The sequence below is a fragment of the Diceros bicornis genome, chromosome 31 (genome assembly GCF_020826845.1).
Source record: "Diceros bicornis minor isolate mBicDic1 chromosome 31, mDicBic1.mat.cur, whole genome shotgun sequence".
In the NCBI taxonomy this organism is placed as follows: domain Eukaryota; kingdom Metazoa; phylum Chordata; class Mammalia; order Perissodactyla; family Rhinocerotidae; genus Diceros; species Diceros bicornis.
This window is the reverse complement of record NC_080770.1, coordinates 26,053,013-26,074,538: the sequence shown is the minus strand read 5'-3', so window position 1 is coordinate 26,074,538 and position 21,526 is coordinate 26,053,013. Positions and strand designations below refer to the sequence as shown.

At 41.0% G+C, this 21,526-nt stretch overlaps 2 protein-coding genes and 1 long non-coding RNA gene across 11 annotated transcripts in view; 2 read left to right on the top strand and 1 right to left on the bottom strand.

Annotated features, from left to right (window-relative positions):
* The window catches only part of HSD17B12 (hydroxysteroid 17-beta dehydrogenase 12), a 149,209-nt gene extending 143,383 nt beyond the window's left edge, over positions 1 to 5,826 (top strand). The window contains exons 10-11 of the mRNA XM_058527111.1: positions 3,958 to 4,107; positions 4,359 to 5,826. Of these exons, the coding sequence (XP_058383094.1) occupies positions 3,958 to 4,107; positions 4,359 to 4,463 (255 nt within the window). The 3' untranslated portion in view covers positions 4,464 to 5,826. The remainder of the gene's footprint in view (positions 1 to 3,957; positions 4,108 to 4,358) is intronic.
* A 501-nt stretch (positions 5,827 to 6,327) lies between these two features.
* On the bottom strand, positions 6,328 to 18,270 carry LOC131395213 (uncharacterized). Of its 4 annotated transcripts, none has more exons than XR_009216295.1 (3): positions 16,189 to 18,270; positions 15,722 to 16,058; positions 6,328 to 6,470 (listed from the first exon to the last, which is right to left on the bottom strand). It is a non-coding gene; the product is annotated as an uncharacterized LOC131395213 (long non-coding RNA). The 4 variants fall into 4 exon arrangements; XR_009216297.1 differs by having other exon boundaries at positions 15,722 to 17,227; positions 17,791 to 18,270; XR_009216296.1 differs by having other exon boundaries at positions 15,722 to 15,817; positions 15,970 to 18,269.
* Positions 18,271 to 18,394: 124 nt separating this feature from the next.
* Positions 18,395 to 21,526, top strand: part of ALKBH3 (alkB homolog 3, alpha-ketoglutarate dependent dioxygenase) — a 40,173-nt gene continuing 37,041 nt past the window's right edge. For 5 of the 6 annotated variants that reach the window (XR_009216292.1, XM_058527115.1, XM_058527112.1 and 2 more), the window contains exons 1-3: positions 18,421 to 18,495; positions 20,095 to 20,243; positions 20,619 to 20,722. Coding sequence is in view for 5 of the 6 variants with exons in the window: in XM_058527115.1 (XP_058383098.1) it covers positions 20,165 to 20,243; positions 20,619 to 20,722 (183 nt within the window). In the remaining variant the exon portion in view is untranslated. Of the gene's footprint in view, positions 18,496 to 20,094; positions 20,244 to 20,618; positions 20,723 to 21,526 lie in introns of all 6 variants that reach the window. The other variant, XM_058527113.1, reaches the window with a different exon arrangement.

Genomic DNA, 21,526 nt, shown 5'->3' with positions numbered 1-21,526 from the left:
TTATCCCTAATGTACTCATTGCCATGTAAGTAGGGGTCTCTGCACCATCAGAACGATTCCTTTTTCCTAACATTTTCTAGACAGTCCAAGAGTTTCTACCAATGAGATAATCAAGGGCCCTTTTGTGGAAAAGCTCATCTGGTCTGCAGGTAAAATAATATAAACTCCAAAACCAGGATCCATGTATATAATTATTCAGGTTTTCTGGAGGATATCAGATCCTGAAATGGAAGAATACACAGATATAGGGAGAAAAGGTGCCCTAAAATGCCTCCTAGGACCTGCAGCCTCTACTTTAAGAATGTGTACCACACTGGTGAATTTCATGCCCATGAAAGGCAGATTAGACACCGTGTCTAGGATGCCGTATCGTGCAGATAGACTGGAGCCTGGTGTCCTCTGGACCCATGTTTTCCAAAGCATGTGAATTGTTCAGGTCATTTTTAAATTCGAGAGGGCGTGGTTAGCAGACAGATGACCACACGAAAGACGCTGCAAGACGCTGTACCACGTGAAGTTACAGGGGTCAGTGTCTGACTCTTGAACACTGCCGTGCAGCACTGGGCCTCCACCTTGCCACTGCTCCCTCCTGTTCTGAATCCAGGTCCCCTGACTTGTTTTGTGAAGACCAGATACCTAAGCAAGCCACTCCAGTGGGTGGTGAAGAAGAAACCAAGTTGTCTCCAGGAAATTTTTTTTTTCAATAGGCTGAGCAAGGATAAGATGTCAACAACTCTGCTTTGTGTCTTAGTTAATTATTTTCAGTTTGGGATTCTAAATTTGCAGACCAGGACACTTGCCTGCACCTGTAGCTGTCAAGGTCCAGGTTGTTTCACGTTGGCGGTATTTATAATGGCAAACTGTTCAGCTTCACCAACTTCTAAAATTTGTTTTGCATAAAATACTTCCTATAAAAGTATGAGTATCTTCTGACCTGTTTTTTTTTTTTTTTTGGTGAGGAAGATTGGCCCTGAGCTAACATCTGCCAATCCTCCTCTTTTTTTGCTGAGGAAGACTGGCCCTAGGCTAACATCCGTGCCCATCTTCCTCCACTTTATATGGGACACCGCCACAGCATGGCCTGACGAGCGGTGCACTGGTGCGCGCCTGGGATCTGAACCTATGAACCCCGGGCCACCGCAGTGGAGCACGCGCACTTAACTGCTTGCGCCACCGGGCCGGCCCCTTGACCTGTTCATTTTAATGTTTTCCTGAGTAAGTAGGAAAAATAGATTAATTATTGTTTACTAGGTTTTTGTTTAACTCTTTAAGGATGTACCTAGATAACGTTTTGACATATAAGATACTTCCTTACTTTACATAACTTGACATATTCCTTTTTTAATTCTCGGCAAGTAGCTAGACCTATAAGTGTGCCTTTATTTAGACAGATGATCTTGCTTAAGCCTCAGGATATCTAAAATCGTGGTTTAAATGCTCATATCACATTGTCAACTTCCTGGTGTTATTAATTCTCTGGACTGCAGCAGCGGAAAGGGACCCCAATGCTATTCTTCAGTGCTATCCATAACGGAGTGTTCTGTTGCTAATTCATTCCATGAATCTCGACGCCTTCCCCGTGTGCTAGGTTACTGTTCTCAGCAGTGGCAATATAGTGTGAATAGGACCACATCTTCATAGAGCTTATGTTCTAGAAATTGATAATGCCCAGTGACTGGATGTAGTTTTCTGTACTGTTTCGCTTCCTCCTGCCACTGCTTCACACATTTCCAATGTCTGAACCATTCTGAACTACTTGAAGTTCCCTGAGTACACCATACTCTCTTATGTCTCCTTTTCTTTGCTTCTGCTGTTCCCATTACCCAAAATGTTCTTCCCTTATTTGTTTACCTGGCAAACTCCTCCACTTTTTTAAGACTTAGCTCAAAAGTTATTTCTTCTCTGAATCCTTTCCATCCTTCACTAGGCCATGTTAACCACCTTGATTTTAAACCATTGTCAAAATAAATAAATACTCTTTCCAGAATAGAACTTAACATTTCTTAATTGGAAAAATATACCTCGACTTAGTTGCAATTCCTGGGTATGCGTCTCTTGTCTCCACCTGCAGAGCCAGCAGATTCTCTAACTGGGTGGCTCAGCTGAATGATGCGTTAACTTGTGGCACCCTCAAGTGGTCCAGCCAGGCAGTGCGATTTAATTCTTCTACAAGATCAAAATAGTCCAGTTTATGCCATAAATACATATATATATATATATGAGGGAGGGAGGATTATAATATAATTAGGTAACTGCAAGGTAGAATTATGAGACCATCTTTATCTTGAGAAGCTCAAAACTTTACAGTACTCTTAGCAGGCTTGTGATGTATATATGGGAATGGTTTTTTAATCTTCACTTTTTTGTAACCAGGAAAACTGAGGCATAGAAACGTGACAGGGTTTGCTTATGTGCCTTCCTTATTTGAGTCAGAGACTATGCATATACTTTCTTTTGCTTTGTTTGCCACTCAGCTTGGTGAATAGATTTTTCTTTCCTTACCCATTGTTGGAGCCTCATTGAGTTCTGCCTTTCATACTGTGTGTTAGTCTGCGATCCCTCTTGGGGTTTGTGCTCTCATGTACTGTATACTTGCAGCAACGTGGTTTTAAAATTAAAGACCTTTTTGACAAAATATTTTTGCTCATTATGTGAAGGATAAGTGTACAGTCATAATTCCAATAAACAAATTCTCAAAAACCAAAAGTCACCTAATCAAAGTTGGCCCAGGTATTGAGGTACTTTGGGGACATTAGTTTACTTATTGTGGGTTTGTGGCTGCAGGGACTAAGAAAGAGGAAGATGGAGAGTGACAGTGGTGAGATTGGGTTCTTGGTTCTTAACAGGTAGGCTGTATTTCTTGACTCATACTTGAGAGTGGGAAAAATACAAAACCAAACCAAACCCAAGAGCCATGGAAACACTCCTTCCAGCTCTCAGCAGGAAGGAAATCCATAGTCTGGAACACGTCTCAATTTTATTTCTACCTCAGCAATGAAGTTTTTGATTTTGACCACCATGTGTTGGAACAGATCTTCTTTAATAGAAGTATCATTGTAGTTTATACCCTTTCCTCTCACACATGTGAGATAAACAGAAGACATTCACTCTTTGGTGAACAACCATGCCCAAGTTATTTCAAACTATAGAAGGAATCTTTTACGTCAGGACTCAGGACTCATTGTAATAGGGTTTCCTCATATTCTGTGTTGAATCATATCCAGAATGCAGCAAGCATAAGCAATAAAGAACCTAACACTGGTTGAGGTCCTCTAAAAGGTAGTGTTCAGATTTGTCATCCCACACCAGTCCTGTCAAGCATCTCTTAGTTACCCAACCTGTTTCTACATTGTTCTGTTGTCTCCCCTGACAAAGAAAAATAAGGGAGGTGGTCTTATCTTATCAATAGCAAAGTTTACAAAACTCAGGGGCAGAATGGTAAGAAACTAGGGAAGAAAAGTGGTAGCCCAAGGCTGAGAAAGTGAAGTGTTTATTTTAGAAGGACCAAAGCTGATAGAACAATCTTAACTAACCATAAATTATGGAGAAAATTAGTATTATCTCTTTAGGAGTATAAAATGTCAAAAATCTCCTGCTTGGTGTTCTGTAACAGTGTTCAGTTTAGAAAGAGTAGAGTCTTCTACCCTGAATCTGCTCTCTAGACTTGTTTAATGCTTTCTTTATAAAGATTCAAAAAGGTATATTTCTGCTTATTTTTAATATTTTCTCTAGTCTCAAATTGTTTTATTGATAGATTGGTTTATTACAATTTGATGCTGTCATATGTTCTATTAAGGTGGTTTTAGATAGCTACTTCTCTTTTCTCTCTCTCAAGATAGAAACTAGATTTCATCAGAATGCTTCTGCCGCTAAGAGCAGTCAAGCACCACTGTGAATTTGGAGTTCGTGGCCTTCCTAATCAGTGGCATATTTTGGGGGGGGGTGTTGCCTTTCTAGAGTGTTCTGCCATACTTTGTTGCTACGAAACTGTCTAAAATCCGAAAGCCAACTTTGGATAAGCCCTCTTCAGAGACGTATGTGAAGTCAGCCATTAAAACAGTGGGTCTGCAGTCCCGAACCAACGGATACCCCATCCATTCTCTCATGGTATGTAGATTTTTCAGTCCCAAATCAGTACTTTGGTTTGGGAATCACAAAACAGTATGTCATATATTAGCAGATATACACTGTCTAGACTTCCTAGTGAGGCATCTATGTTTTATTTTAAACTGTACACCCAAGAATTTTAAAATCGATCTGTAAATAAAATAACAGTGTAGTAAAACATAAGATCATATGCTTTAATTTACCTCCAATTGTAGGCTGTAATTACGTTATCTCCCCATTTCTTTCCCTAGGGCTCACTAATCTCAACCCTGCCTTCTTCGATCTATATGAAAATGTCCATGAATTTAACCAAGTCTGTGCGGGCTCGCTATCTGAAGAAAAACAAGAAGAACTAAGCATTGATTGATAACGGCGTTGAGTAACTCGGCCAGACGCTCCAGCCTGTGCAACTTCACTGCAAGGCACCCACCCATCTCCAAAATCTTCAGCTGTCATTGCAATACTTACTAATAAAGCTAAATCTTATCATAATTGGGAGGAAAACAGAAGCTGTTTTCAGGAGTCCTTGACATATATTCTGGACTCCACCAGGAGTTAGTCTGAAGTGTAATACAAATGCTCATATCAAATGGATATAGAACTAACATTAGCAATAACAGCATAGTGGGAAGGAACACAATTATAGCAAATCACAGAAGGATAGAGTTAGACATAATAGTCAACAATTTCATCTGGCCCAGAATGCCAATGATGATTATTCTTGTATTTTCTCTGAAATACACTTTAGAAAGTAATGGCCAGCTAATCTTTTTTGTTTTAACACTTTGAGGAAGTGAAGATTAATTGATTCACTTATGATTAATTGATTCACTACATTTTGCATAGCTCTCTGTAAGATTTTCTAAAAGGATGTCCTGGCTTATACATTTATATGGAGCTTTTCTTTCCCAAAGGTAGCTAATGAAGTAAAAGTAGTTATTTTTGACACATGAAGCCCACTAAAGTATGCTTTCCTCTAATACATATTTCTTCTCAGTTTAAATGTATGTAAGTTCTGAAAGCTATATGGTATGATTTAGGAAGGTAAATAGGCCAAAATGTACATTGAGATGGGCAGCCACCTCTGGTGCCACTGAAACTCTGACCCAGGAGAGTGGCCTGCCTGGACCCCAGCCTTCTTTGTTTCTGCATGGCACCAGTACTGTCTAGGAGTAGATAACAGGCTACTCCTAGAACAGTAGTGATATCAAAGACGTGGCATCATACTTGTAAATCAGTCCCCTATAGGTATCGATATAATTAGTTTTAATCAGAGAGGATATAACCATGGTGTTGATTGAAAATATATTTCTTTGGTGCTTGAAATTAAGACCATTTTTACACTTGGCTTAATATAAATTAAGACTTACTTTTATCCTGCTGCATAACTTGTCTGGGGAAATCGTCAAGAAATAATTTAATATTGTGAAACAGGCAACGCAGAAGGTAGGCCTTTACCTAGGCTATTGTTCCTAGGCTCTGAGTTGTAAGCACCAGTAAATTTGCAAAAAAATTTTTAATTGGGCTGTTTAAGTGTTTCTAGCTTTTAATTTTGTCAGCTAAGGACATAAAACAAAAACAGAAAGACTCAAATTACCATCTGCCAGTAGCATCATTATGTAAAAGGAAAGGCATTTAGCACCCAAAGTGTAGGAAGAACATAATCTCAGAATAAGGAATAGTCATTTAAACTGAATAAATTTAGCTTTATGAAAAACACATTGCCTTTTTCTCTCTCTCTCTTTGTTGTAGAAATGGTGAGACCACAATGACCTGGGCAATATTTTGTTTTCACACGTTGGTTGGTTGGTTGTCGTGGTGGTGGTTTTTGGTGGAGAGTTGGTAGAGCGGGAGAGGGATTGACTTGCAAGTATACAAAATACTTTCCCCTTTATCCCAGTTAGAAAATAGTTGTATTCTGGCTCAGAAATCCCTTAGCAATCTCAAATCTGAGCTATGGTTTTGACTGCTTCAACTTAGCAAGTATCCTCCTGGACATTCAAGGTTGAAGATGACAACATGAAAATCTGTTTCCAGGCTCCTGAAAGAAAAATTGTACTAAAAAAAACAGTGTTCTCAAAACCTTCAAAATAGTGAAGCATAATTTTTAGACTTAACTTTATATTAACTAGATTGTATAGTCTGATGTGTGCTAGATAAGGTTTGAACCCAAAAGGAGTGGAGTAGAAGATAGTATTGATTATGTAGAAACAGCTCACCTCACGACACAGAAAGCGGATTTTAATTTATTACTCTTTCATTGTGCTTTCAGTGCAATAGCATGAAGGAACAGGAGAGGAGTTGTCCTGCACACATAATGATGTGTGCCATTCTGATCTGTCCTCGTGTCGGTCCCACGTGTACTGGAAAGAAAGAAAGAAATGCTAAAGATGATATTGTTGGTCTCCATTTCCTCAAATGTGGTCCTGCCCTAAAGAGATGAATTCTGAGTTCTCATTTGATATTTATTGCATTAAAATACAATAAAATTGAACTTTATATGGAGTGAACTTCAGTGCTGACGCCAATACCAACGGTGCTGATTCAGTGTGGAAGAGGAGGTTAATTGTGATAATAACACCTTATGAGAATGAAATGAGTTACGTACTATATAATTTCTTAGGTCTGTTGACACCAAAAATTACCTGCGATTTAGGTGCATGGATTCTGCTACTTTGCTCTGTAGTTTACCAGTGTCAAAATTATTAAAGCTTTATATTTAATATGTTGGAAACTAATTTAATTTAAAAAAATTGTAAGGACTCAGTACTTTGTGACATTCTAGTATTTTTAGATTGGCGTATTTATGTCACTCATCTCATGATGCAAAACATACAAACATGGACAATTTAAATTCCTTTGTGGAAAAGCAGTTCTTTCTGAGATTTATAGGAAGAGATCTAGAAATGGAACATTGTGTCCAGCATGAACACAACATATGAGATGAAAAATTTTAATGTGAACAGCATATTACAACTTCGTCCACCCTCCTTTTACGTGTGTCCTTGAAAAGCAAGCAAAATGGGTACCACAGACAATCCTAAAAGGATACAAGGCAAGCTTGCTTTCCTTGTTACCACAGTTTCTAGACATTCTGTTGTGTGAATTTATTGAGTACCATCCATGTGCCACTCTTCTGGGTGCTGGAGGAACTACAGTGAACGAGGCAGACAAAAATTCTTGCCCCCTTCTGCTTATGTCTGAGCTGGGGGGAGGGGGGGAGCAAAGGAAGGAGACAGATAATAAACAAAAGGAATCATAATGTCAGTGCCATGTGCCGTGGGAAAAGACGAGGCAGGGTGAGGAAGATGGGAATCGACGTCAGGGTGGGAGGGGAAGCTTGCGATTTTAAGTAAGGTCTTCATGGTAGGCCTTAGTGAGAGGTGGCATTTGAACAGTCATGAGTCAGCCTTTCAGCTACCCGGGGGGAAGGGCATTTCAGGCAGACTTGCCTGTGCCAAGAGCCCAAGGAGAGAGCACACCTGGGGAGCTCCAGGAACAGCTAGGAGTACATGTATATTGAAGTCTTTACTAAGTGAGATATTTCCTGAAGATTTCAGAGATCTAGCTTTCGTGTAGTCATGACTTTCTAGTATTAAATCACCTTGACATTCTTGGTCATGTTTCAATATCTCCACTTCTGAATTCAGTTTGCTGGTATTTTATTTGGAATTTTTGTGTCTATATTTAGGAAATTGGCTTGCAGTCTTTCTCATACTTGTCTGGTTTTCAAGTCAAGATTATAATAACTTCATTAAATGAGCTGGAGAGTGTTGCCTATCTTACTGTTCTCTGGAAGAATCGGTAACCAAGATTGGAACAGTCTTTTCCTTGCAAGTTTGTAAAACCATCTGGCTGTAGTATTTTATTTGTGGGAAGATTTTTACTACTGATTATGCTGCTTTAATGGTAATATGACTATGCAGCATTTCTATTTTTTCTTAAGTCAAATTTGAAAAAAAAAATGTCTAAGCATTTACTCATTTTTTCCCAAATTTATTAGCATAAAGTAACTCAAGGAACTTTATTTTTTAAACCTCTGTTGAGTATATACTTATATTTCCTTTCCCAATATTATTTGTGTCTTCTCACTTTCTTTTCCTTGACCATTTTGCCCGAAGTTTGTCTATTTTATTAGTTTTTTTAAAGAACCAACTTTTGGCTTTGTTGATCCTTTATGCCCTTTTCATTTTATGTTCTGCTTTCTGGGGGTTTATTCTGTTGTTTTTCTTGTTTCATAAATTGGACATTTAATTCATTTGTGTTCAATATTTTTTTTCTATTATATAAACACCTAAGGCTCTAAGTTTAACTTTTGCTACATCTCACAATTTGTGTGGGTGTGTACACAAACTTGTATATACACCCATTCTTTTTCAGTGCTAATTTAAAATTTACATTATGATTTCTTTGACTTATTATTTAGAAGTGTTTTTAAAAGCACAAATTTAAGTTTTTATAAATGCATTTCCTTTTTAAAAAAACTTGTATTAGTGTCACCATTAATAAGACAATTTTACATTATAGCATTCTGATACGATGGACTGAAGAAGATACATCACTTATGTGGTATTCCTGCCAAAAATGTATAACCTGAACCTAATCAAGAATATGAGAAAAACCTAAATTGAGGGATTTTCTACAAAACAACCAGCCTACACTGGTCACACATTTCAGATTAAAGAAGACTAAAGAAATGTGACACGTAAATGTAACACATGATCGTGGGTTGAATCCTTGTTGAGAAAAAAAATTTTTTCTTGTTATAAAGGACATTTTTGAGACAATTGGTGAAATTGAGTAAAGTCTGTAGGTTAGATAATAGCATTGTATCAATGTTAATTTCCTGAGTTTGATCATTGTATTGTGGTTAATTAAGAAAAAGTCCTTGTTGTTTAGGAAATGTACTCTAGAGTATTTAGGGATAATGGGACATTATATATGCAACTTAATCTCAAAAGGTTCATAAAAAAATTATGTACACAGAAATGCTCAAGCAAATGTGATATGTTAACATTTGGAGAATCTAGGTGAAGGGTATATGGAAATCTTTGTCCTGTTTTTGCAAATTTCTTGTAAATCTTAAATTATTTCAAAATAAAAAGTTTAAAAAAAACTTTTGTTATTGATTTCTAAATAACTGCATTGTGATCAGAGAACATGTGAGTATGACGTAGCTTGGGCAAGTTATAATCTTTCTCTGCCTCAGTTTTTGCCATCTGAAAAATGGAAATAAAAATAGCACCTATTTCAGAGATTGTTGGGAGCAAAAATTAATATTTTTAAAGTGCTCAGGATCCAGTCTGGCATAAAGCAGGCTATATATATAAATGTTGCAGTGGGCTGAATAATGGCCCCCAAAGATAAGTCCTAATCCCTGTACCTTGTAAATGTTACCTTATATGGAAAAAGGGTCTTTGCAGATATAAATTTAGGGATCTTGAGATGAGATTTTCTTAGATTATCCAGATGGGCCCTAAATGTGTCACAAGTATCCTTAATAGAGGAGAGAAAGGTTACACACAGAAGAGAAGGCAGTGTGACCATGGAGGCAAAGACTGGAATGATGCCATCACAGGCCAAGGAATGCCGTCGGCCACCAGAAGCTGGAAGAGGCAAAGAACGGATTCTCCCCTAGAGGTTCTGGAGGTTGTGGGGCCCTGCTGACACCTTGATTTTGGCCTAGAAACTGTGATTTGGATTTCTGGCCTCTACAATAAAGAATAGTCTTACTTTAAGCCACTGAGTTTGTGGTAATGTTACAGCAGCCATAGGAAACTAACACAAATGTAAACTTTTTATTATTGCCTATTTTTAGAAATTTTATGAGACTTTTTTAATGTCTAAGTATGGCCAATTTTTTAAATGTACCCGTGTGCTTAAGAAGACTGTTTATTTCCAGCTGTTATTTTCTATATATGTCCATTAAATCAAGCTTGTTAATTGTGTTCAAATCTTCCATTATCTTTACTAACTTGTCTGCCTGACCAATCAATAATTGAGAGGGGTATTTTGAATTCTCTCACTGTAATGGTGGATTTGGTCAATTTCCTGTTTTTATCAATATTTCCTTTATACATTTTGAGGCTATCTTGTTAGGTGAACAAAGTTTAGAATTCTTATGTCTTCCTGGTGAGTTGAACTCTTTTTTGGTTATGTAGTGACATCCTTATTGCTAATGCTTTTCGCATTAAAATCTGTTTTCTGTGATATCAATATAGCTACCTCTGCTTTATTATGGTATTTAGTAGTATGTATTTTTCAATCCTTTTGCCTTCTGTCTTTCTACGTATTTATGTTTTAGCTTTGTCTCTTATAAGCTAAATAAATCTGGATTTTTAAAAATTTGGTAATTGCCTTTTATAGGCAAGTTTATTCCATTTACATTTATTATGACTTCTAAAACATGAAAACTTCTATCATGCTATTTTGCACTATTTGTTTCTCTCTTTTATGCTTCTTTTTTTTCTCTTCTTGATTGGCTTGACTGTTGTTTTATTCCATTTCTCCCCTTGTACTGGTTTGGAAGTTTTACACTCTATATTTTTCTTGTGTTTACTACTGAACTGTTTCAGTGCATACTCAATACAATCTAGTTATCTGGAATCATAACTCCTTCTTTAGTAATATATGGTCTTTAGAACATAATTCTGATCAACCCTTTCCTACTTTACATGTTTTTGTGGACCAGTATTTTAATTTGTTTTTTTAACCCCACAAATTTGGTGATTTCATTATTATTTTATACAAACATGTTGGTATAAAATAAATTACTACATTTATCAATTTCTTTGCACAACTCTCTTGCATCTCAGACCTTCCTTCTGGTGCACATCATAGTTTAATTGGAACCATTTTTTTTTTTTTGTTGGTGCTATATTTAACCTATGTGACTTAGAATTGATGGCATCTTAAAGTTAATGAAATACCTGATCATTCCACTGACTTCCAGCTTCCACTGTTGGTGTTCAGAAGTCAGTGTCAGTGTGGCATTCTTTCACGGGTGATATATCTCTGGCCACTTAAGATACCTTCTGACTTAATGTTCCTCAGTATCACTAAATGTGAAATTTTAAAAATTTATCCTAGTTGGTTATATTATGCTTCCTGTATTTAAGAATTTATGTCTTTTGTCATTTCTGAAAAATTCTCATTGTCTCCATCTGAATCTCTAGTTATAAGTGTCATATCTCCATTTTGCCTCTTAACCTCTCTTTCATATTTTCTATCTTTCTTGTCTCCCTGAGCTGCATGCTGCATAATTTGTTTACATCTACAATCCGGTTCTCTAATTCTTTCTTCATATCTTTTATCTGCTGTTAAAGCTATTCACTACTCACTATTCACTTTAATTTCAGTAATATTTTTCATTTTTAAAAGTTCTAGTTGGTTCTTGTTTAAATCTGCCTGGTCATTCCTGATAGTTGCTTAATGCTTGCTCATTTTTAAAATTCAGTTTTAAAAGTTTATGAAAGTATTTCATACATTGGTATTTTATATTCCATATCTGGTGAATCTCCTATCTGAAATTCTTAGGAGTCTGAATCTATTGTTTGTATTTCTGCTGACTCGCATTCAACGTGGCTTGTTTCCTTCTGTGTTTGGCATTTTTATTTTCAAGTCCTATTTGGTTGATTTTAATCTGGAGAAGAATCCTGGGAGCTAAATTGGGATGTTCTTCTTCAGAGATAATTTTTTGCTTCTGTCAGTGGCCTGGGGCCTTTACCAACACGGCACCACTCGCACCCCACTGGAGGGACTGGATTCAGTGCAGGAGTCCCAGGCTTAGTCCTCTGACCTTGAGTGATTGCAAGAGTTACTCTCCTGCTCCTAAGGATAGTTTTGGCATTTCCCCCACTGATTTCTTGTTTTCTTACTGTTCTCTGCTTCTAGATCTGATTTCAGTTTCCTACATTTTTTTCCCTTTTGGTTTGTTTTCTGCCCTTGGAGATACCACTTCTTGTGACTCCAGCCTTGCATTAGAATGTATAGAGTGGTCACAGAGTCATTTTACAGGAGTTTGGGGGGCTATTTGTTTCACATTTCTTCTAGGTAAGGATTCAGTATGTAAACTAATAGATATACAATGGAACAACATAGGGAAAAATTAAAATTTCTGTAGAGAACAGACGAGACGGAGAGACAACTTCTAACTAGCCTTCATAGGGACTTTGTGGCCCCTCTGTATGTTTGTTATAGCTTAGTCAGAATCTAGTTGTATTCGTCAGCCATACTGCCAGAAGTCTCCATTGAGTTTTCCACCTTTTTTTCTCTCTGTGCTTCAGTTTGGATGTTTTCAATTGACTTTTTTTTTCTTTTTTTAATTAATAGACTGTATATTTTAGAGCAGTTTTAGGTGTACAGGAAAATTGAGCAGAAAGTATAGAGAATTCCCATATTCCATACCCTCGGCCTTCTCCCCCCAGTTTTCTCTATTATTAACATCCTAGTATGGGACATTTGTTATAACTGATGAACCAATAGTTACAGTATTATTAACTAAGGTCCATAATACACATTATGGTTCACTCTTTTTTGTGCATTTTAACAAATGCATGTCATGTATCCACCATTACAGTACAATATAAAATAGTTTCCCTGCCCTCAACATCCCCTGTGCTCCACTTATTCATCCCTCCCTTCTCCGCCACCCCCAAACCCATGATACCCAGTGATCTCTTTGTCTCTATAGTTTTGCCTTTCCCAGAATTATATAGTTGGAATTATACAGTGTGTAGTCTTTTCAGACTGGCTTCTTTCACTAAGTCATAGGCATTTAAGTCTCCTCCGTGTCTTTTCAAGGCTTAACCCTTCATTTCTCTTTATTGCTAAATAATATTCCATTATACAGATACACCACAGTTTATCTGCTCACCTATTGAAGGACATCTTGGTCGTTTCCAGTTTGGGCAATATGAATAAAGCTGCTATAAACATTTGTGTGCAGATTTTTATATAGACAAAAGTTTCCAACTCATTTGGGTAAATACCAAGGAGCACAATTACTGGATTGTAAGGTAAGAGTGTCGAGCTTACTGCTATTACTTTCTATTGACTGTCTTTTAAGTTCACCAATCCTACCATATTCAGGGTACAGCCTGCTGTTAAATCCATCTTAATTTCAGATATTGTACATGTCATGTCTGGAATATTCATTTGACTCTTTCATGTAAATTCCAATTATCTGTTTATTGTTTTTTTTTATATATTATTTATTTTTCCCCCCAAAGCCCCAGTAGATAGTTGTATGTCACAGTTGCACATCCTTCTAGTTGCTGTATGTGGGACACGGCCTCAGCATGGCCGGAGAAGCAGTGCGTCGGTGCGCGCCCGGGACCTGAAACCTGGCCACCAGCAGCAGAGTGTGCACACTTAACTGCTAAGCCACGGGGCCAGCCCTCCAATTATCTGCTTAAATTCTCCTTTTTTCACATACTTTGTCCTTTGTGTTTAAACACAGTAAGACTAAGAGAGGTATTATCTTGTCTCTCCAGCCCAGCCCTCTGGCCTTTTTTTTTTTTTTTTTTTAATTTTTATTATTTATTTTTTGTGAGGAAGGTCAGCCCTGAGCTAACATCCGTGCTAATCCTCCTCTTCTTGCTGAGGAAGACCGGCTCTGAGCTAACATCTATTGCCAATCCTCCTCCTTTTTTCTTTTTTTCCCCAAAGCCCCAGTAGATAGTTGTATGTCATAGCTACACATCCTTCTAGTTGCTGCATGTGGGACGCGGCCTCAGCATGGCCGGAGAAGCAGTGCGTCGGTGCGCGCCCGGGATGGGAACCCCGGCCACCAGCAGTGGAGCGCGCGTACTTAACCGCTAAGCCACGGGGCTGGCCCAGCCCTCTGGCCTTCTGTGCGGCCCTCGTACTCAGCAAATGCCTCACAGGGCAAGCGGCCCATGCATTTGCAGGCTCCTCTAGAATCCAACACATCATGCCATCCCAATGGCTACAAAAAGGGCTATGAGGATTGGCAATCCCAAGCCTCAGATGTCATGCTGGGAAAATGCCCCCAGAGAAGAACGTGGCCAGCTCACCTAGCAAGGGTCCTTTCTTTAGAATTTTAGTTAAGCTAGTCTTCATTGCATCCACAGATCTCCACTGTCTTCAAAGAAAAAAAAAAAAGCTATATTTATTTCCTCTGTTACAATGGAGTGATGGCTTGCTGCTGCCATGTCCCACCCAGTAGAAGCTCCACTGAGTTTTTAATTTTAATTGTTACATTTGGTTCTTTTTCAAAAATACATCGTCATTTTTGATGGTTTTGAACCATACTTACGTTTTTAATTCTATTTACTTAAACATATTAAACATCCTTATGTTGTATATATAATAGTTCCAATAATAATTTTTGTAGATGTTGCTGTTGTTTCTGGTGACTCTTGCTAATGGTGCTCTATTTCCCTGTATTTTTCTTGATTTGCGTTATGTGAGGTTATTTGTTACAACTAGATGGGAATTATTTTCAAGGCCTTACTGAGTGTAAATTCTTCCTGGGAGGATTTGTGTTCGTTGCATCAGACATGGGCACACTACCAATTTTGATTTGCCTTAAATTAAAATTCTCAGCTTGTACAGTTGTTGGGTTTTTGTTGTTCTTACTTGGGTTTTATTTGGGAGGGCAGATTGTGTAAATGGTGTTAATTCAGCCCATAAACCTATGTAAAGTTAGGCTAGTGGCCATGAATTCTCAGGGGAGATGTTTTCCCTTCACCCTTAGTTATGACCAAGACAGGAAAGTTTTCTTGCTCTTTGTCTCTGTGGGATTTCTTTTCTGTCCTGCCACGTCCCTCCCTCAGTTCATCCTTTTCCTGAGTATCTAGCTCTTCCTGGGTCCCAGCGTTATGCAGAAAGTCTTTGCTATAACCCCTCTTCACGAGCTTTGTCTCCATCCTGTCCCTAGCTGTCTACCCTCCCCCAGGAACATCCAAGCAGCCAGGCCACCGGGAGCAGGAGATGCCCCAGCTTACTCACCTCTCTCAACTCGTGTTCCCACATCTTTCCGGGTCTCAGGAAATCTCTTTTGCACAGGCGTATTCATTTATTTGAAAGGGCATTTTATCTTTCATTTGTAGGTGTTTGTAGCAGACAACCTCCAGGATCTCCAATCTAATTTCTAGAAATGGAAGCTCGAGGTGCTTTCAATACACTAACTCTCCCACCTAATGCACTACTGACTACTACCAAACCAAACCGCCAAGCCTTCGGCAGTGAAACACAGGCTGGGCATTTCTCTAGGCAACACCTTCACTGAGTGCTATTAGCATGATGTGTTCTCTTCCTTGGATTGGATGTTCTCAGGAATTTGGCAGCAGGCACTCCATAAGCAGCATATGATCAAAACAGGAAATGTTTGGCAAGAGTCCGGTGTGAAAACTGACAACTGAAAATAGGCTGCAGTGTGCATAGCTCACTCAGAATCATTTCTAAGAGCTACCAGCACTTAAAAGTGTCCATCAGTTTTGCCAGCCACGGGATGAGCTGTTGAAAGTAAAGTGACTTGCAGAAAGCAGGCGGCAGGAAACGGTAGCGAGGACCCTTGCAGGTTCTTGCAAAATGAAACAAGGCACTGTTAAGAATGCAAATTGCTGGGCCCTGCCCCAGACCTACTCACCCAGAATCTGGATGGGTGGCCCAGAATCTTCATTTTTGACAAGCATCCCCTAGTGACTCTGATGCACATGATCTTCCAACCACATGCTGAGAAATGCTGGTTTCAGAGTAGAGGCAAAGCAACTGAATTAGCAAAACCTACCAGGACTGTCGGAGAGCTGTCTCAGGTGAAGAGAAACCAGAGAGCAGCACAAGAGTAAAGGGCTAAGGATAGTAAGGGTCCAAATCAGAGGCAAACCAGTTACTTACAGTTTAAGGCCAGCCACTTGCTAGCTGTTGCTCCCGGCCCGATACCACAATCACACTGTAACAGTTAGGAATCAAACAGGAGACAGAAACTACAAAGTAATTCGAACAGGAAAAAAAACGTAAAGAATTATTAACCTTAATAGGGTATTATCTACAAGAGGAAAAGGAAAACTCCAAGAATACACAAAATAGCAGATATAGGGAGCAGCCATGACCTACCTCTAGGTGGAGGCAGAACACCAAAGAAGGCACAAATCTGGAAGCACTCCCACCTGTTAGGAAGTATAGACCTATGCTGTACTTCTCAAGTCATCTGCTCCGGGTGAGGCTTCACAGGGTTTTCAAGCAAAGGACGACTAGTCTCCTCGGACACAGGAGAGCAAGCTACTTCCACCGCCAAGGGAGGCTCAGGGTGACTTGGGTGTTCAAGATTGTCAGTTTCACCTGGGTCCAAGCAGATGTCCCTATTTCAAGTTTGGGGATCCCACTCCGTCCCAACTGATGCCTTAACTTCACAAGAGAAGCCTAACAAGGCTGTAAATTCAACTAACATTGCAGCTCAGCCTACAGAGAGGTTGCAATCACGGCTGGCCACCATGCACTGGAGAGCCAGCTGAGAGAAGCACACGGGAATCATGAAGAGCGCCTTCTTTCTCTAATGTCCTTCCTGCACCCTCTACTGCTGAAGCTTAACATTGGGCCAAATGGCAAGGGAGAAATGTTCCAGTACTGGGATCAGGGCCGTGAAGGATGGGTTTGGAGCCAAGAATAAATGGGTTGATAACTGGCAATGCACCTCACCTTCAATCCCTCTCCCACGGTCTCCACCCCACGCCCACTTAAAAACACAAATACTGCAGATAGCAATGAGGAAACCCAGGACGCCAAGACCCAGGAAGAACATCTAACACTACATACTCACACGTATCCAGGGTGACCATCTCAGTTGCCCAGGACTGTCCTGGCTTTAACACTTAAAGTCCTGTGTCATGGAAAAGCCCTCAGTCCCAGACAAACCAAATGATTTGTCACCCTACACGTGTCCTCAAAGTTTTCCAATTTTCTGTGCATCAGAATCACCTTTAGCACTTGGTAAAAATGCAGGCCATTCTGTTAAAAATGAAGTTGTTTTGCATGCAAGGGGGCCAGGAACTGATTTTTGTGAAACGTTCTACTTGGAGGCTGAAGAGGTGTTAATCACTACTTTTAGGGACCCCTCAATCCAGGCTTCTTCGTTCCTGTTCAAAAACCATCAACACTGAAAAGAAAGAAATGACATCCTTTGGAAGATACAGCAAAGGTTCCTGAGCCAGAAGCAGCCACTGAGAAATTACTGGTTAATGCGGGGGAGAAAAAGAGATAAAAATCATAGTCTGGCCTTTCCACTTTTCTCTCCTTTCAGTTCTAGGATAACTCATTTTTCCTTCAATGTCATAAAGTATAACAAAGAATAATGGATGCTATGAAAATTAGATTTCATAGTAGCAACAATATAGGTACACGGATGGGGTACACTGAGCTTCCCGCAGGTAAGCAGTATACAACACAAGGCTGATGTTAAAGACTTCCACAGGGACTATGCTTTGGTAGATCTCAAAGAATAACTTGCCCAAAATAGTTAATTCAGTGCTACCTTTGCTATTTTCACACTGTAAGATACACGGTTTAACACGGCCACTTTAAAGATGTTTCTCAAGAATTCAGGTGGGGTGAAGGGAAGACACTCTTAACATATATTGAGTTTCTATTGTGTTCCAGGCATCGTGCTAAATTCTTCAACTACATGATCTCATTTAATTCCCCCACAGGAGCTGTGCCCACCTCATAAGGAAGCAGAGTGCTAGCCCTCGTTGATACACCTAGTCAACGGTGGCGTCTGGACTGAAACTTGGGTCTGTTCCCTAAAGCAAAACTTGTGAGCACTGGGGAGCCGCGAAGCACAAGGCGGGGTCCACGCCCTGCCGTCGTGCTGTGGACGGAGGCGTGCAGGGGCTGCGCGGGGAACACAGAGGAGGTGGTCTGACACTCTCCGCGGCTTTCAGGATAAAATGCAAACCCTTTTGCTTAGCGCACCGCGACCTGGTCCCCCGCCCCGGCCCCTCCATCGCCCCGCGCGACCCGGTCGCCCTGCGTAGACCAAAGACGCTGGCGCCTGGACGTCTCCAGCTGGGGGAGGCGGTGACGCCCACAGGGACCGCGGCCTAGGAAGCGTCTTCATTCCCACCTTCGCCACAGCCCGGCCCCTCACACGGCTCCACTGCACCCTCAATCGCTGCGCTCCCCTGCAACCCCAGCCCTCCCACCGGCACCTACAGCAACTCGGCCCTCCGGGCGCGGGGGACGCTGAGCCGCCCGGACCCCCAGCGGGGCGCCGGAAGCGGCTGCGGGGGCGCGTGACGTCAGAGGAAGTGCCGGCCGCCGCGGCCTGTGGTTGGGTGTTGCTGGAGTCGGTGCCCCACTCTTAAGGTTCCCCGGAGCGGGGGCGGCGGAGCAGCTGCGGGACGGTAGGGTGTTCTGCCGCGCCGAGTGGGTTTGACCCTGCGCGCGGCTTACTACTGGGGGCCCGGGGCTGGGGGAGGGGGAACCGGCCCTGAGGTCCCTTCTCGGAAGACCTCCGGGACCTCATCCCGGGCCTCCTGGAGGAGAAAGAAGGGTCTAAAGGAGGGCAGTTGCTCCCCCTTGAGGAGGGGACGGGCTCTCTGGCCTGCGAGGGTCGCCGGTCTGCACCTCAGCCGCGAGAAAGGTCCTGGTTCCCTTGTTTACAGAGAAGAAGCTGAGGCTCGGAAAGGCGAAGTCGTTTGCCACAGGTCCTGCAGCTGGGGGTGACAGATCCGGATTCTGAGCGGGTCAAGCTTTATCTGGATAAAGAATCCCGGGATGGAGGAAGCCTGGGACGCCACAGGTTCAGTGGGTCCAGGATGGGGCTCGGGAACCTGTACTTTCAGCAGCTGTCCTTGACATAACATACCGCTGCCCTGTGGACAGAGCAAGAACTAATTGCAATAGCTGTCATGTTAAGCTTTTAAGGCCTCAGTTGAGAGGAAATGCAGACGAGGCCTTTGTCTGCACTTCTGTGGGACTGGAGAGTTGCTATTTGATTCTGCCATTAACTCTTTGGGCCGATGGCAGCCTCCGTTATCTCCCCACCTATTAGATGAGAACAGTTACATACTTGTCACCTGGGGGAATTTGCTAAACATACAGAGTCCTGGGCCCAGCTCGGCTCTACTGAATCAGAAGGGCTGGGGTTGGGGCCTGGGAATGGGTAGGCTAAAGAAGCTATGAAATGGGCTTGGGACCTTCGAGAACTTGAGATGTGAAGCTTTCTTAGATAGACCCATGAAGAAATGGATCATAGGTTCAGAACACTGAGCCTGGACCTCCTTGCTTTTGTTTTTGTTTTGTTTCTGTAGCTGTGCATGCTCCTGTATTTGCTGTGAGCTAAAATTTAGTGGCAAAAATGTCAAATTTGTATTACTGGCCATTATGAGGTGGATTTTTCAATTAGCTGAAGACTGGAACTTAAAATTTGAGTGTTAATCTACCTGCTGTTGATTTCCTGAGTGACTCTGGGTGAGCCAGTTAACCTCGTGGGCCTCCTACGTACCTGCTCGTCACCATCTCCTACAATGCTTGTTACAAAGACAGGCACCTGTATTTATCCTAAATCAGGTCTTCTCAGTCAGGCCATGGGTGTTTTTTACAAGCTTCCAGGGAAGTTTGATGCAGCCAGTGATAATGGAGTATGGAAATGTGCTTGAAACTGAGTCTTAGCCTATTTCTCAGGGTCCACGTAGGTGACAGAGTATTACAGTTTCCTTATGTTTTGCTCTTGGAGACTAATAAGAGTAATGTGATTTATGATAGGTCTTAGAATTTCTTAACGTGTTTTCTTGTGAAAGAAGCAAAAGTACTATAAAATTGCAGAAGATAAACATTAAAACCAGCAGCCCCACGTGACTTAGGAGGCTCCTTGATTGAGATGTTGTGATGACAGAAGTTGACTTTATGTAGAAGCTCTGATTGCTATTGAGCCATCTTTTTTGCCTGAAAGGGTTATAATTACCCTCTAGTAGTCCAGGCTCTCACAATCCTAACTAAAAGGACTTTTGTTTTTTTTAACAGATATTATTGTGTGGTTTGAATCAGGAATGAAATCTTCTGAAAGCTAAAAGCAGAAGCCTTTGTGGTCAACATGGAGGACAAGAGGCGGCGAGCCCGCGTGCAGGGCGCCTGGGCTGGCCCTGCTCGGAGCCAGGCCATGGCTCAGCCAGGCAAGAACCTGTGGGGATCGTGTGTGTGTGTCTGTGTGTGTGTCTATGTGGACAGCTATCATCCTCTTTCTTATATTCTTTTGGTTTATAGTGGATTTGCATTTCAGTTGCTGTTAAGGAATTATTTAAAACATGGCTGGTATTTTGTCTGATTTTGTGGATAGTAAGCTAAGGGTCAGTCCTTAGTGTTCTTTATGTTTAGTCAGTACTCTCAAACCTTCCAGTGTGTGTATTGAGGTCTTCGGTAGACTTCACTAATTAATTTCTGGATGTCATAGAGGTCATCTCCAAGTAGATATTATTGGCCCTCGCTCACTAGAAGGTGATGAGAGCAGATTTTCCCCTGGTTTGAGTCTGTTCACTCTCTTGCTTCAGCTCCCACTGCTAAGAGCCATCTCCACCAGAGGCCTGGTCAGACCTGGATGAACAAGGAGCATATTCTGTCGGACAGACAGTTTGTGTTCAAAGAACCGCAGGAGGTAAATTCTTGTTTCTCCTACAGCAGTAACAGATTTGCTTATAAAAGCTATATTCGCATAGTTGACACTCAAGTTAATAGTGACTGAATAAATTCACTAATAAAAGGAGAGTGAAAGGCCTATAATAAAAATGAAATGTGGGGTATCAGTTCCTTAGTATGTCTGAGGATTCTTTCTAGTCGGCCTCTAATTTTTTTAAATTTTTTGTGAGGAAGATCGGCCCTGAGCTAACATCCATGCTAATCCTCCTCTTTTTGCTGAGGAAGACTGGCTCTGAGCTAACATCTATTGCCAATCCTCCTCCTTTTTTTCCCCCAAAGCCCCAGTAGATAGTTGTATGTCATAGTTGCACATCCTTCTAGTTGCTGTATGTGGGACGCTGCATCAGCATGGCCGGAGAAGCGGTGCGTCAGTGCGCACCCGGGATCCGAACCAGGGCCGCCTGTAGTGGAGCGTGTGCACTTAACCACTAAGGCATGGGGCCGGCCCCTGCCTCTAATTTGTGGGCATATAGAATTCTCATTTTTTTGGCACAGAGGCTATACCATGACTAGAGGTGAGAGGTTGTACCATGACTGGAGCTTGCGTTGGTTATCTCAGTTCTCACAGTCCTAAAACCATGCTGTCTTCAGTGCTAGTGCAGTACATGTCTCTGCAATTGGATTGAAATTTTGGCTACTACAATGCCTGGTTTTTTAACTTTTTTTTCCTTGGGGGAAAAAACGTAAGAAACAGTGAAGAGTCACTGTTTTTAATAACATGGAAAAAAGGGCTAAAAATCAGGCATCTTGCTATAGTAATGAG